Source organism: Polypterus senegalus, chromosome 14 (genome assembly GCF_016835505.1).
Source record: "Polypterus senegalus isolate Bchr_013 chromosome 14, ASM1683550v1, whole genome shotgun sequence".
Classification (NCBI taxonomy): Eukaryota; Metazoa; Chordata; class Cladistia; order Polypteriformes; family Polypteridae; genus Polypterus; species Polypterus senegalus.
In genome coordinates, this window is record NC_053167.1 from 118,598,671 (window position 1) to 118,616,174 (window position 17,504).

Consider the following 17,504-nt stretch of genomic DNA (forward strand, 5'->3'; position numbering starts at 1 on the left):
CAGCACATATGAGATTGATGCGAGGATCAATTTTCGAAAGACAGACGCACATTTCCTTGTCGATCATTTGAATCTCGCGTTTCTTAGACTTCATTTCCATAAGTGTTCCGTTATCTGTTTTTCCAACATAAAATATTTTTTTAAAACATTATCTTTTTAATCAACCAAACGTTCAGAAACACTAGCAATTTAAAATATTTTTAAAAAGTTTTCGCGGCGCCCCTAGAAAATTCCACGACGCACTAAGTAGTAGTAATCTAAACAGAATAACGAAAGTTCTTTTCATTTTGTTATAGCTGTTTTGAAATAGGTACAGATGATTTTGTGGATATATTGGTGTGCTTTACATTTGAAATGTTATCATTATCTTGGGTATCATGGGTACCCAACTCACTTCACTTAAACTGTGGTGCTTTCTTGACATTCGGTTTATATTACAGTCCAAATAAACATCACTTTTTATGTTGAGTTTAATTTTGGTATTATGCCAGACTGCCTGTACTGTACTCACTGACAACACCTAGCAGAAGTGATCAACAATCTAACAACAGTGTCTGACACGGAAACACTGTAGTGTTCATATTTTTATTTGAACGTGTTAATTAAGCAAAAGACACAACATTCTGTCAGTGAGAAAACTGAACTTTGCTGGTATTGATAATTCTAGTGCAAGGAGCAAATTATATAGAGACAACGTTTGCTTCCTCATTTGTTATTGTTATGCCTTATAAGTATACTTTTGATAAAGTAAGATTAATGGTTAATTAGTAATCAAATGTAGACATTTAATATAAAATACACTTTTTACCTGTTAGTAATAAATATTTAAGAGGCTAAAACTGTAGTGCAGAATGTTAAACACAAGTTCCAGCATTCCATTGTATGAATCAATACATTAAAATGTAAAATTTTTAAATCAGTACATATGTTAAACTTCTGCATTGAGTCCAATATAACTTGAATTCTTTAATTTTCAGTGAAAACAACTTTGACTTATCCAGCCTGCTGGATATACAAACTGAAAATATTTTTGTTTAAACAGTTTTAAAATCTTTTAAGACTTACAGGGTCTTAGTAGTTAATGTTTTACAGCAATGCTAGTCACAAAAGTGCTAAAACCCAGAAAATGTGAATCTATATATACTACGCCTCAAGAATCTGTGGAGCAAGTAAAATGTTTTCATACATTAAGATTTCTTTTGTGCTTCACCTAAATGAAATCCAGAACAAAGTTTCGAATAACTTCTAATGCTCCTGAGTCAAACCCACACATATCCAGCATGCCTCTGTCGTCAGGGTCTGCAATGGTAAAGCCATTTGAAGTCATCCCGCAGACAATTAACTTGGAGAAAATTCCTGTTTTCTGTAATAATGACAACAAAACAGAAAAGGTAATTAATTAAATAGCCTGGATATAACCAGAGGTTAGATGGTTGAATAAAATAATGGGCTTTTTCAACATGATTTCTTCAGCTTTCTAAAATACAGACTGTGTATTACAAATGCGCCGATCGATCAGCCGCTAATCTGGAAAAGACTATCAGTGATTGGCCAATCACAAAAAACAATCTTTTTAGCTCCTGCTTTTCTAGATTTTACAGTAGTTTTGTTGCAGTGCTTCTTTACACAAGGTATTACGGTAATTGAGCTTGCATGTGTCTTTTGCTGCAAAAAAAAAATGTCCTGTAGCGTAAGCAAAGTAAGGCAAGGCTCATTTTACAAGAGGGCAGAGATGATTGGAATGTTAGTCTTTACTTTAAAAAAAGAGTGCAGTAATAAACTGAGAAAAGGGAACTGGAGAAGTCATCATGTGCAGAACAGCTACTTTAATAAATTCAGACCATTTTATTTTGTACTTTAATTAAAACAAATACCATTGGACTGTGAGCTTGCTTTAAGAGCTCCAACTTTTCAATTGGAACAAGAAAAGATAAAAGTGAATTTGAAATTGCTGCTTAGTTAACAATAGTTTTGTTAGCTTAACAGAAAAATGTCTTTTACTTATAAATCTGCTAAGCATGTTCTTCTTACAAACATTTAATACATTTAGGGCTTTTTTAAAGATTTGTACTGTGTTTATTATTTGTTGTGTGTCATACAGTGTAGGTTGTGTTAAGAAACAAGTGATGCATTATTAAAATGGTCATTCATATTTATCATCAATCAATTATAATTGACTAGCTGATACACTGAAGAAAAACAAACACCCGTATAAACATCATAAATATATACTTTAATAGTGAAAAAAAAATAAAGGCTGCAGTGCAGTTAATGATTAAATATGATTAAAAACCATATGTGCAGGTATCTATACTAATAAAAGGCAAAGCCCTCACTGACTCACTGACTGACTGACTGACTCACTGACTGATTTACTGACTGACTCACTGACTCATCACTAATTCTCCAACTTCCCGTGTAGGTAGAAGGCTGAAATTTTGCAGGCTCATTCCTTACAGCTTCCTTACAAAAGTTGGGCAGGTTTCATTTCGAAATTCTACGCATAATGGTCATAACTAGAAGCTGTTTTTCTCCATTTACTGTAATGGAGTTGAGCGCGAAAGCTGTGGGGGGCGGAGTTTCGTGTGACATCATCACGCCTCTCACGTAATCACGCATTACGTAGAAAACCAGGAAGAGCTACAAAAAGTGCTGAAGAAAACATGCATTATATAATTAAGAAGGCAGCGAAACAATTAGAAGCGAGCGAGTGACATATAAAACCATATTCAGCGGCTCGCAGTGCGCAGACAAAAAGCAACAGTTCCAAAGAGTGCTGAACAAAAACCTAATTACACTGCTACGCTCAAATAGACAAACCACACGCCGTGGCGCAATACTAGAGCCTTCGCCTGTAGCGCCGACGTCCGAGGTTCGATTCCCGAGAGGGGAATGTACGAGTATGTACGTGCGTTTCTCAATTCATTTTAGCCTCGCATCCCCTTGGTTTGAGACGTATGAAAAATATGCGGTTAACGCAGAAAGACAGATCACCAATTGAAGCTTTATGAATAATGGATACTTTATTCGCGATCAATGATTGTTTTGGTAAAGCCATACTCAGTGTATTCATTAGATGAACGGTAAAAAAGTAAGAGCGAGGGGAGGGTAACTTATTGAGGCACACAGGCAAAACCACAATAGCATGCGGGCTCGATGTACTGTAGTGCGGTCAACTCGATCTGAATTGCGCGATCACATTCGAAAAAATATTTCTTTTCAAGTTCTATTTAGTCCATATGTGTCAAACTCAAGGCCCACAGGCCACATCCGGCCCGGCGTGTAATTATATCCGGCCCGCAAGATCATTTTATATACTGTATTATTGTTATTAATGGCTCGGGATATGAAGCGCTGGTAACACAATAAACTACAGATCCCATAATGCAGCGCTTCAGCTGCCTTGCGAACACTTACGCGTTAATCAAGTCTAGCTTATGATGCTGCAAGTTATTGCGAAGCTAGCCCACACGATGCCAAAGAGAAAAGGTGATTCTGAACATAGCCTTTAAAAACCGATGGGAGGCTGAGTATATGTTTACTGACATTGCCGGTAAACCCGTGTGTCTCATTTGTGGAGCTAATGTGGCTGTAATTACAGAATTTAATCTAAGACGGCACTATGAGACAAAACATCAAGATAACCTGAAAGACCTGAATGCAATGCACAAGATACAGAAAGCAGAAGAGTTAAAGAAGAATCTGACACTTCAGCAGACGTTTTTACCCGTGCAAAATCACAAAGTGATTTCAAGTAAAACTACTTTTATGGGAGACACAAATGCACCAGTGCAACTTACCCCACTTTCCCTTTTGCCAAGTAATCTTGAACCAAATCGGCACAACGGTGTTCCCAAATATGCACTTTGCTGATAAACTGAGCGCACTGCGCTTTGGTGGCTTTGAAGAACAAAAAAAGAATTTTGAATTGTTTTGCAACCCATTTGCCGTCGATGTGGAAACTGCACCTGTGCAGATTCAGATGGAGGTGATTGAGCTGCAGTGTAATGGCACACTGAAGGCAAAGTACGATACTGCACGGCCCGCACAGTTTATTCACTCCATTCCCGCAGAAATGCTCCAACTCCGTCTACTTGCAGCTCGAACCTTGTATATGTTTGGTAGCACATATCTGTGTGAGAAGCTCTTCTCAGTTTTGAAGACTAACAAAACAGCACACAGGAGTCACCTCACTGATGAGCACCTGCAGTCCATCCTGAGAATCTCCACAACACAGAACCTCACACCAAACAGAAACGAACTTCTTGCCAAAAAAAGATGCCAGGTGTCCAGCTCTGATAAAATGACATATGAGTAAAGACAACTGAATGATTTGATTTGTTATTGCTGAAAAAACAAATTTTATTTATATTTCCAGGTTTTGTTATGCACCATGTTCATATTTGAATTTGTATAATTTTGACAGGATATATTTTTATGGAGAGCAAAATCTTTTGGGATATTTAAAATTTAAGTTTTTTTTATATAAAATTACATAAGAGTAAAGAAATTTGAATGTTTGTTCTTTTAACGTTTACTTTATTTCTAACTTGTATAATTTAGACAGGATATATTTTTATGGAGAGCAAAATATTATAAGTTATTTAAGGTTTGAGTTGATTTATTCCAGAATAATATTCTGTCAACTAAATAAAAATTCCTTCTATTTAAAATTTAAATAGAACTTGAACAGATACGATAGTTCATAATATCCAGGCAGACTTGCACGTAAGAGCGGGAGTCATACGTTTTAACAAACAGCGTATTGCACTGATACGAAATAGCCTGCCCATTTAATTATTTAGGAATGGATAAATAAATTAAGATTTTGTACAAATAATGTTTTTCATTTTTCTTCCTTGATGGATTCTGGCACCCCCAGCAACAGTTGCTCGCACCCCAAAGACTGTATATATGTGTGTGTGTATATATATATATATATATATGTGTGTGTGTGTGTGTATGTATATATGTAGATATGTATGTATGTATATGTTTATATATGTGTGTGTATGTATATATATATATATATATTTATTTGTGTGTATATATGTGTGTGTATGTATATGTACGTGTGTATATGTAGATATGTATATATATATATGTATATATACAGTATGTGGATGTATGTGTATATATATATATATATATGTATGTATATATGTTGTGGCACCGGGACGCCCAGGAGGACCAGAGGAGGGCTTGTACCTCCTCCAGGCCGCAAGGGGCCATCCGTCCTGGTTACACTGGTGGCCTCGGTTAGAGGGCATGGAAGCCCAGCCCTGTAGAGGCCCGTGGTCACCGCCAGGCGGCGCCCCACTTCCAGACCATCATCTGCCACATCCGGCTGAGGCAGGAGCCCGGCCAGGACACCCAGGAGGGCCTGTACCTCCACCAGACCACGAGGGGGTGACCACCCTGGTTACGTTGGTGGCCTCGGGTAGGGGGCATGGAAGCCCAGCCCTGTAGGGGCCCGTGACCACCGCCAGGCGGCGCCCCGCTGCCTGAACAGCCCTGAAGACGACAGGGGACACCCGGACGGCTTCCGGGTGCGCAGCCGGCACTTCCGCCACACAAGGGCGTGTCTGCGGAGGAGTGCTGGGAAGCAACTGGAGCCCATCCGGGTTCCTATAAAAGGGTGTGAGGACTGGAGGCGGCCAGGAAAGAAAGGCAAAAGGACTGTGTGGCCTGGACTTTGGGGATCGGTGCTGGAGGCACTGGGGTGTGATTGCACGGTAAACTTGTAAATATTAGTATAAATAAACGGTGTGTGGTGAAATTATGATGTCCGTCTGTCTGTGTCCGGGCCAGCGTTCACAATGTGTATATGTTTATATGTATATATGTATGGATATGTATATATATATATATATGTTTATATGTGTGTGTGTGTAATATATATATATATATATATATATATGTGACAGAAACACTCGTAACAGTGACAAAACAATTACATTGACAATCGTGTTACGTTATTTTCAAAATGTTTCCTTTTCTTTTTACTTTTCCGCTGCCAATCGCAGCTATTTTGCTATATATATATATAAATAGATAGATATGACAACAACACGCATATCAATGACAAAACAATTACATTAACAATCATCTTACGTTATTTTTAAAATGTTTGCTTTTCTTTTAATAACTTCTTTACACACTACTTCTCCGCTGCGAAGCCGGTATTCTGCTAGTATATATATATATATATATATATATATATATATATATATATATATATACTCAACACACAATCAGTTAATTGGTATTGGCAATTAAACGCTGCTTATATGTAAATATAGCAAAATACCCGCGCTTCGCAGCGGAGAAGTAGTGTGTTAAAGAAGAAATGAAAAAGAAAAGAAAACATTTTGAAAATAACGTAACACGATTGTCAATGTAATTGTTTTGTCACTGTTATGAGTGTTTCTGTCACATATATATATACTTTTCGATTCTCGGGAATCGAACCTCGAATGTCGGCGTTAGAGGCGAAGACTCTACAATTGCGCCACCGCTTGTCTATGCTAAAGTATGTATTGTAGATCGGGCTATAGATATACATTTATATATATACCCGTGTATCGCAGTGGAGAAGTAGAAGTTATGAAAAGAAAAGGGAACATTTTAAAAATAACGTAACATGATTGTCAATATACAGTAATTGTTTTGTGAGTGTTGTTGAATGTTGCTGTCATCAAGGATTTGATTATCATTATTTCTTTCAATCAGGCTCGTATTTGTACGATGTGTTCAAGTTACATTCCGTGTTTGTCAATCGTTGTAAAGATAAGAGGTTTCATTCATTGATTAGTTCCTTACTGCATCAATAAACAGCTCGTCTTCCTTTTTATCTGTGATGTGACAAACTGCATGCACGGGTTTTTTTTTTCGCTGTCTTCCTTTAGCGGGACATGGACATTTTTTTCACCGTGTGCTTTGTTTCCACAGTAGCTGCATTTATGAATATGCTTATCAGACGCTTCATATTTTTGCTGCCTTTTCAATTGTGTAATCGGTTTTGTTCAGCTCTTTGGAACTGTTGCTTTTATCTGTGCACTGCATCAGTTCACGTGAGCCACTCGGTGTACTTGCATCGAAGGTTCCCAGCTGTGCTGGTGCCATCTCGTGCTATGTCCATAGCTTTATTTAATGTTACCTTAGTCCTGGCACTTAAAACTTTCTCTGGCAGTTTCGCTGAGTTTGTGTCAAACACCACCCTGACCATCTCATCTTCCTCTCCATAAGCACAGTCCTTCACCCGTGAATATTTACCCGTGGCAGTTTGCTATTGGATTGCGCGGACGGACGGCCTTATATGGGCAGGCACTAAATTACAACGCCAGCGCAGCCTGTCTATGAACTTAATTTAAAGTGTAGGTTTACATCGTGCTTTGTTTCAGTAGCAGAACTCGCTTCTTATTGTTTAGCTGCCTTCTCAATTATATAATGCATGTTTTCTTGGCGCTTTTGAGGTCTTCCTGGTTTTCTATGTACTGCGTGATTACGTGGGGCGTGATGATGTCACACGAAACTCCCCACGGCGTTGAAGCTCATCTCCATTACAGTAAATGGAGAAAAACTGCTTCCAGTTATGACCATTACGCGTAGAATTTCGATATAAAACCTGTCCAACTTTTGTAAGGAAGCTGTAAGGAATCAACCTGCCAAATTTCAGCCTTCCACCCACACGGGAAGTTGGAGAATTAGTGATGAGTCAGTGAGTGAGTGAGTGAGTGAGTGAGGGCTTTGCCTTTTATTAGTATAGATAGTAGAAGAAGCCTGCAAAACAGACAGACACTAAGATAGCCAAGTCCAAAACACATACACGTTTATTTTGTTTACAGTGTTTGGCATGACACACAATGCCCTAACCAGCAATAATATTGCTCACAATCCTCATTCCTTTTTACTTCTTTTTCTTTCTACCACCTCCACTCCTCTCTCACAAGCTCTGTCCTCTGCCTCCCCGAATGGAGTGAGGTGGCCTCTTTTATACTGCACCCAGAAGTGCTCCAGGTGCTCCCGGATCATCTTCCGGCAGCACTTGCGGGTGTGGCGGAAATGCTGCATGGGAACTCAGCTCCTCTTCTGGCAGCACTTCCGGGTGTGGTGGAAGTGCTGCAGACCACAGCTCCGGAGCCATCCAGGCGCACCCTGGTGGTGACCACGGACCCCAACAGGGTTGAGCTTCTAAGCTCCAAGCCTGTGGCCCCAGTGCAACGGGGAAGGGCTGCCCTCTCGTGTCCCAGGGGAGGTACTGCTGTTGATAAGCCCACTCCCCCGGTCCTCTCCTCAAAAGGGCATTCCGACCAGGCAAGGACCCCAGCCGTCTGTCACAATATATATATATATATATATATATATATACATATATATATATATATATATATATATACACACACACAGTGGTACCTCGGTATACATCTGCTTTGGAATAAGTCCAACTTGTTATACGTTTAGAGGCGAAATATTTTGCTTGGTATACGACCTTTGTTTGGAATACGACTGTATGTGCTAGAACAACACGTGTGGTATACCGTAGCGCTTCAAAAAAAGTTTTAACCTGTACAGTAATCCCTCACTATATCGTGCTTCGACTTTCGCAGCTTCACTTTATTGTGGATTTTATATGAAAGCATAACTAAATATATAACGCGGATTTTCCGCTGCTTCGTGGGTTCTGTGGACAATGTGTCTTTTTTACTTCCTGTACATGCTTCTTCAGTTGGTTTGCCCAGTTGATTTCATACAAGGGACGCTATTGGCGGATGACTGAGAAGCTAACCAATCAGAGCACGCTGTTAAGTTCCTGCGTGCTGAATGCAGTGTTAACCAGGAAGTCTCGTCTCGCTCATTCAGCATCAACGTATTTCTCTGTGTAAAGAGTTCACTTTTGTGCTCTTTTGTGTTTATCTTTGTGCATAGTCAAGCCCTTCATTATGGCTCCAAAACGATCTGCTACTGCTTCAGGGGCCGTGTCCAAGTGCAAACGGGAGATGTTAATGATTGCCGAAAAGGTAAATGTTTTGGATTTGTTGAAGGCTACGATTCTTTTTATTTAAAAAGTAGGAACGGAATATAAGATCTACGGCCGCAGTGTCCTTTTAACCAGGGTGCAAAACGAGTTGTAAGTGGATGTAATAAGGCAGTAGTCTTGATGGAATCTGCTTTAGGGATTTGGATTGAAGACTGCCAGAAGAAGAACAACGGCAGTGCTACACAATCTCCTGAAGTGGCTCCTTTAAGGGCTGTAACGCTCTCCTTTGTTGTGCTGTAAAATTAAACTCATTGTTATCGCACAATAACATTTTCATTTATTTCATCTAATTGCTTTTGTATTTATGTATTTTAGTACTAAGCAGTGTTTAAATTATTTTATACAACCCCATCAATGTATAATATGCCAATACCAATAGGATTTTTTTTCATGGAAACGAATTAATCATTTTCCCATTATTTCTTATGGGAAAAATTTGTTTGGTATAAGTCCTGTTTGGTATAAGTCCAAGGATCTGGAACGGATTAAGGACGTATACCAAGGTACCACTGTGTATATATATATATATATATATATATATATATATATATATATACCATATTTATTATGGGTAAATATTTTTGTACACAATTTAAGAAAATTTTATTTATTTTAATATTTTTATGGTCATTAAACATCAACCCCACATAATTTTTTATTAAAATGAAATTAACAGTCTTAAGTTTATTTGTAAAAATACACTTTAATGTAGGACATAAGGCTTCTATGCATTTTAGTGCAAATTTTTTTTAAATGGGATAAGGGGGAATTTAGAATCGATATCGGAATTGGCCAGTCAAGTTAACATGAAATTGGTGATTGGTATCAGCCTTAAAGAACCTGATTTGAGCATCCCTACTTTGTATTAAAACTGAAACAGCAAACAATTTCATTCAAAAAGTTTAAAATCTGGTGAAATTCATTTATGTCAATTTAATGAGACTTAAGTTCCATCCATCCATCCATTATCCAACCCAATATATCCTAACTACAGGGTCACGGGGGTCTGCTAGAGCCAATCCCAGCCAACACAGAGCGCAAGGCAGGAAACAAACCCCGGGCACATACACCCACACACCAAGCACACACTAGGGACAATTTAGGATCGCTAATGCACCTAACCTGCAGTAAAAGGACTTAGAGGCACCTCCATGTAAGTTTATCACCAATACAGTGCCGTGAAAAAGTAAGTATAGTGGGTGCCTTGTACTGCAAGCTATTCTAACTTTGAATGTTCCAGAGTTCGAATGCTAAATTTCAGAGAAATGTGATCCGGAATTCAAATGATGCTTCAAAGTTCAAACTGTGCACACAGTGAATGAAGTGTAGCGACACATGGAGTGTATGCAGCAAGCGTAAACGTCATCTTTTGTGAGCCCAAGTCGTCTCTCGCTCTCTCTGTGAAATCACCTCTTACATTAGGCTCATGTGTTTTCAGTGCTTTTTTCACTTTATTTTTGGTATGTTTGATTATATTTATGTAACCCCTATCTAACTTTTATTTTACACATTTTTTCATGTTTTAGATTATTTAGGGCATTTAATTATGTTAATTTTACCTTACATTATGGGTATTTGCTGATTAAGTGTATCAAAATGGGTATTGTTTAAGGTCTGGGAATGAATTAATTCACTTTCCATTATTTGGACTTTGAACAATTCGGATCAAGTGGCCTCCTGAAACAAAGTATGAAGGCATTACTGTACACCACATGATTTTTTTTTAACAAAGGTGGACATGTCAAGATTTGGTCTTTATTTAAGCAGCAGACCAGATCAGAACATCATTAGACACTATTTTGTATAAATGTGTTCCCTTATTTAAATCTGAGACATTTAGTTTGGCTTGCTGTTTGTTGTTGAACTGTTTGTTATCACAACACCTAAATCAGAAGAGCTTTCTATGGCCCTCAGAAGAAGGCTACAGATTTGCATGAGTCTGGGATGGGATTTAAAAAGTTCTCCAAACAATTTGAAATTAACTATTTCACTGTCTGGAAGATCATCTACTTGTGGAGTAGATTTTTTAAACAACTGCCAACTTGTCCAGGCCTGGCCGCCCCATGAAGCACAACACAAGATGCTGAAAGAAGTCTCTAAGAACCCCAGAATTTCATCATCGGGCCTACAGGTAGCTCCTACCACTACTGATGTCAAAGTATGAGTCTGCCATTAGAAACATGCTGCACAAATTAGACCTGCATGATAGATGTACCAGAAGAACCCTTTGCTGTCCAAAAAGAACATCTGAGGAAAACTACACTTTACCCATTCTCTGAACAATCTGAACAGATTATGCAAAGACAAATCCTTCTAGTTTTGTGGCTAAATAATATGTTTGCTGAAAACCAAAGACAGCATTTGACCAGACAAACCTGACACCAGTTGTACAGAACAGTGGTAGAAATGTTATGGTTTGGGGCTGCACTGCTGCATCAGGGCCTAGGCAGTTCACCATCACAGAATCCAATACGAATTCTTCATTGGACCAGAGGGTGCTTGAGGATAATGTGAGACCATCTCTCAGAAGACTGACGCTCAACTGGAAATGGGCCCTGCAATGACCCTAAATACACCAGTAAATCCACCAAGGGATGGCTGAAAAGAAATTAAGGGTTCTGGAACGGCCAATTTAATCTCAGAACTGAATCCCATCGGGATTGGAAACTTGCTGTACATGTAAGACACCCCTCAAGCATCACACAGCTGAAAGAATTCTCTTATAAAGGACTGAGAAAAAATGACTCCCAGTCAATAGAAGACACTGGTAGATGGTTATAGGCAATGCAATACCACACATGGGTATACTTACTTTTTCTATCAAAAGTAATGGCATATCTGTTCATTTTTTTATGGAATAAATTATCGCAAATTCAAATTTTTATTTTTCCCCAATTACATCACCTTTTTATAAAGCTACTGTTTAAATGAAGATCAAATCTTGATATGCTCACAAGTTATATATAAAAAAAAAACATTTTAAAGAAGATTTTTCATATGACTGTAGGCAACACTACTAACAATGTTACAAAGATGTAGAAGAAGAAAAAAGTGATATAATTGTATTGGTAAAAAACAAACAAAAAAAACAAAACATATGTGCAATCTTTCATATTTTGCTGCCTTGTACCTGTGCAAATAAATAAAGGCTCAGCCAATTTGATAAGAAAGCAAAGTCCAATCAGTCTTGAAAAAAATGTTAAATACTGTGTGCACTTACATGTCTATAAGTGGTTAGAGCCTGAGCAGGGTGGATATCTCCATAATAGGTCTCATTATCAGTAAAAACAATAAAGACGTCAGCAGCAGTGTCCGTTTCCAGAGCCCACAGCATAGGAAGGGCACAATCTGTACTTCCCATAGGAATCTGCATTTAGAGAAGAGCAGTAGTTCATATTGCTAAGCATAATTGATATATTGTTTGCAAACAACTTCTGGTAACCATTAAGACATCATCCCTAAAAAGTAGGGTGCAAAAGTAAGCAAAAATCTTGATCAGTTTTTACAATACAGAGCAACACATTTTAGAGTCTTATCAGTTTATCTGGCATTAAGAGTAATAGAGTGTTGTACCGTGTTAGCCATTATGAAGGCAGAGAAAACCCAAGCAAAATGACACCTTTTATTGGTTATCTAAAAAGATTACAATATGCAAGCTTTCGAGGCAACTCAGGCCCCTTCTTCAGGCAAGATGTTAAGATAAAACAAAGACCAGGGATGGACATTTTTGACCACAATGCTTGATAACAAAGAAAATGATGCAATGATAAGTTTCCCAGAGAAGGCTTTGTTTAAGCATCAGAAATGAAACTGTGTCACCTAAAATTACTGAAATAGTTTCATGCCTTTTTTGTTTAGAAGTAGGACTGTCCTGTTGTATGTGCAACCTATTAACTGTGAGGTCTCCCACATATTACAAATATTTCTGTGGACATTTAGCCCTTCATATTTGAGCAGTTGCTGTGCACTCTTCACATATGCATTTTGTGCTGCTCCTTAAAACTGTCCTTGTGTCGTCTGCAGCGTATTTGCAATCAAAGAGTACACAAACAGCTTTTTTGGATGAGTGTGGTCATCTGAATCAATTTCAAAAAAACATTCAGTTTGTAAGCACATGCGACTGAGAGTCTTGCGTATGCAAAAAGTATGAAGTGGCCCTCACAATGGCAGCCAAGAGGCACAATTCCTCTGACAGGACAGTGTTCCAAGCATGCTCTGGTAGCCTGTCACTAGAGTTAAGATATATGTTAAACAAATCCTTAACTGCAATATGCAGTACATGACTGAAATGTGGTACTGAGACCTGGTTTAAGCGGGTGGACATATTAGTAGCCACAATACATCATGTATTGTCATGAACACAATCAACCACTTCAACTTTGAGTTCCTACATCTACATAGCAGCAGGTAGATTCTTAGTAAGACTGACAGTTATATGTCTGGCTGGAATATTTTTTTTGTAGTAGCACCAATTTCCGAGGTCTTTGTCTATGCAGTGGTACACCTCCTACTTGTTATCACAGTCCAAAATCAGTTTTGAGTAGGAGTTTATTGGGTGCGACTAGTTTTAACATATTACTAGGTAAAATATTTTTCTTAATAGCTCGTGACAGTGCCCATAGTTGGGTTGTGGTACTCTGGCTCAACTGTTTCATTGAACACACTCATTTGTGGGATTTCTTCCTAAGATTGCTGCTGTGTCAGCCTAGGTTTATATGTATTTTCTGTTTTTATTATTTTTAAATGATTACTTTTCATGTCTTTATTTAATTTCTGTTATGTTTGTTCATTATTTAGTATTTACGTACGGTGTCTTTAAGTTTATATACAGTATGTGCCTTCTGTTTTATGGGTGGAGCCCCAAGAGGTGGGGTCAGCTTAACATCACAATTTGGGGACCGCCCTCAGCCTTTATGAGATGATTGTCATTTAAATTACAGGAGCTGTTTGTGAGTACTGGTTTTGTTCTGATTTTTCTGGTTTATTGAAATTACTTTGCTTTCTTTTCTTGGATTCTGCTATTGGTAAATTGCCTTTTTAAGCAAATCCTTTTTTGTTCTTTTTAACATTTTACTGTATTTTTCTACTTTTGTAGAATTTTCATTTCTCTGAATATTCAAGATACCTTTTTTTCACAGGCTAGCGGTTTGTGCATTTTAGATGCAATTCTTTTTATTTCAGCATTGTATCACACAGTTGGCTGTGAATTTTGTTTAAATGTTTCCAAACCAAGCTATATTTAGCATCCTTCATTTTCACTGAAGGTGTCATTTCTGCTTCTGGATGTAGCCTGAAAATTCCCCTCAGGTATCTCTTTAAATTAACTAAATGTCTCAAAGCAAGTCAACATTAGGCACTGCAATGCAGTAAGACAATATATTTCTCAATACAAATGTGAACTGACTGCACAATCAATAGGATTATTTGTAAAGATTTTGGACAAAATTAACTAAATACACATACAAGTATATGTATTGTAAAATGCATACTTCTATAAATAAATGTCTGTCTGTTTGTATGCAGTGTATACAATCCTACAACCTTTGACCCATCTGGGCCAAATTTTGCATATTTGTTCTCTAGAACCATACAGACAAGACAGATTACTTCGGAACACAAAACTGTGACCCTGGGGGTCTCGGTGGGTTTATTTTTGATTGTGTGTTACAGTTTGCACCCCAGTGCTTTCTGTTGACTCAGAGCATGTATTACAATCCTATATTGTTTGACTGATTTGAACCAAATTTTGCATAGCTGCTGTCTAGCCTGAGCAATGCAGTGTGTTTCTGTCTACTGTAATATAAAAAGGAGTATTATGAACTTTTGAGCTCTGGCAGTTGAGTGAGGCTTGACCAAGAGTGAAATTGCAACGCAACACGAAGGAGAAACAACAGTTTTTGTTTAACTCCAGCTTTGTCAGTTCTTGTTCATAATTTAAGCTTTACAAGCTGTCCACCTTGACCTCCTTGTTTGGTAGTTCTATGAGTAGCGAGAAAAGCACTATATAAATGAATTATTATTATTATTAATTATTATTCACTAAGAGGATATGTCAGATAAGGCAGTGTTCATGGTTACAACCCAGCAAGGAGGTACCACAATACTGCTATCTTATCGGACCCTAAAAGAACAAAATTCTTGACTCTTGAGAGCAGAGACATTGGAAGAGAGGCAGTGTGGGTGACTAGTTTGACAGCTAGTAATAACAACAGGATCACCATTTAAAAACACATAAATCTTTGTTTTCTTTCCTTAACCCATTCTACAAATATACCCAGCTAGTACATTAATAAAAACGAAATTATATGTAAGTATACAGTACATAACTAAATGTGTCATGAAATATGTTTTGTATGGCTTATTTCTCTATGCATTTCTTATTTTCAACACCACCACACACAACATAAAATAAGGCTTGAAATGAAAACTATCATTTTCAGAAATTAAAAATTGAAAGGATACGCCAGTATTTAGCCAGTAGCCAGTATTGTTTTTTGATTGCAGTAGAGGAGATGCTCACATTTACAACTTTTCACATTGAGCCTCGGGATTCCAACGGAATGCAAACCACATGCTCAGAGTTTTGACTGTGCACATCCATGGTGGACACAAATCTAACAAAAGGTCAGCCAGAACTACTGTATGAAGCAGCGACTTTAATTCAAGAAACCCCAAATTCATCCTGCCCTCAAGAGTCTGCATCCAACATGTTGTGTCTGTCTATAAATGCAGTACTTGATGGACAAAGACCTATGCACACTCTACTGACAATTTACCAATCAAAACACAGTTCTTAGTGGAGCCCGCCCTCTCATATTTGATGGGTGAAAACGACAGTTTTCATTTCAAGTTGTATTACATATTGTAAGTGTTATCACCAAAACTGATAAATGAAGAACTAAAATAAACTCTTAATGGAAACTCTTACAACAGTTGTTAACATCTGTAACATATACCTTACAGATATTATTTAATTTGAATTAATTGAAAGCATAAAATTCATTTATGGTGTCATGAAATAAAGCTCTGCATTCAGAAGCACCTGAAAAAGAGATATTACTGATAAAAATACCAATCACAAAATAAAGCGAGGAAAAAAAAAGTGATTTTGCGAAGCATAGCTGTAGAGAGGTAAAGTGTACAGTACCTTTTTAAATTCTGAAATGACTTCTGGAAGTGTCATGTTGGCTGTGACTGGACATGGAACGATTTTGTGTGAAAAAGCCACTATTTTTGAATCTTTCTCTGTACGTGCAATAGCCTGTGAAGTAATGAGGACAAAATAAATAGAGATTAAAATGTGTTTTGTATTATAAAAACCAGATGTCTTAACAGTAGAACTAATTAAACAACCCAGAAATTTAAGAAAGTAACATGATAAGGCTATCCTGAGAAATATTTGAAATTCCCATAAAAATTTGTTTATACCTTTTTATTCAAAAAATATTCTTGCATAAAATTTACTTTTTTAAGTCTAACAGTACACAGTATTTTAACTTTTTATGATTTTATAAAGTTAGTACATGAATGTTTTGCACGTACCATGCACATAGCTGCAGCGGCATTTCTGCAACTGACAGGACTTCCTAAAACACGATCACTCATGGATCCACTCACATCAACTCCCAACACAAAACGTTTTCCCGTGGGCTCTACATTCTGTGAAAGAGAAGCAATGAGAACAATCATCCTGTAACACATTAAGTCAAATTAAGCCTAAGCACTAAGTTTACTACAGAACCTCAATGCATTGAAGACTAATAAAGCTTCCCACCCTGATGGGATTTTACCAGTAGTAAGACATGATAGATTTTATAAGCACTAATAAGGCATATTATTATAATTACTACAGATGGGAAAAGTATGTGATGACTATAAAGCAGAAAAACTGCAAAGATATGACTTCAGTCCACAAGAAGGGAGACCCAGAGGGTCCCAGTAAGTCTAGAGCAGTGTTTCTTAAGCTATGGGTTGTGACCCAGACATGCTTGTAATGGGTCTCCACATGGCTGTAGTAAAATTGCAGAGTTCATCCCAGCGTTAATTTTGTGTCAAGTGATATGCCACCCACTATTTAAAGCAGTTTTTATTGTGGCAGTGTGTGAAACAACACAATTGACACACCACAAACAACTTTTGTTTCTGTTGCATGGAAATACAATAAATATCCCTCACCACCCATCTCACAACCTATTAAGCGATAAAACTGACAGCAAAGACACAAATAAGAAATGAAGGAAGAGCTTATGAGGTGAAACAATCGTGGCTTCAGTTTTAAATGTTGAAATGAAAACAAAAGGAGTGTTATAAAGGGCAAGTGAATATGTCTGTATGCATATACACTCACCTAAAGGATTATTAGAAACACCATACTAATACAGTGTTTGACCCCCTTTCGCCTTCAGAACTGCCTTAATTCTACATGGCATTGATTCAACAAGGTGCTGAAAGCATTCTTTAGAAA

At 37.6% G+C, this 17,504-nt stretch overlaps 1 protein-coding gene across 1 annotated transcript in view; it reads right to left on the reverse strand.

Moving 5' to 3' along the window:
• Nucleotides 1-17,504, reverse strand: part of ro60 (Ro60, Y RNA binding protein) — a 47,369-nt gene that overhangs the window by 1,860 nt on the left and 28,005 nt on the right. Inside the window, exons 6-9 of the mRNA XM_039734451.1 lie at nucleotides 16,583-16,699; nucleotides 16,188-16,301; nucleotides 12,261-12,407; nucleotides 1,211-1,363 (exon numbers count right to left, since the gene is read on the reverse strand). Of these exons, the coding sequence (XP_039590385.1) occupies nucleotides 1,211-1,363; nucleotides 12,261-12,407; nucleotides 16,188-16,301; nucleotides 16,583-16,699 (531 nt within the window). The remainder of the gene's footprint in view (nucleotides 1-1,210; nucleotides 1,364-12,260; nucleotides 12,408-16,187; nucleotides 16,302-16,582; nucleotides 16,700-17,504) is intronic.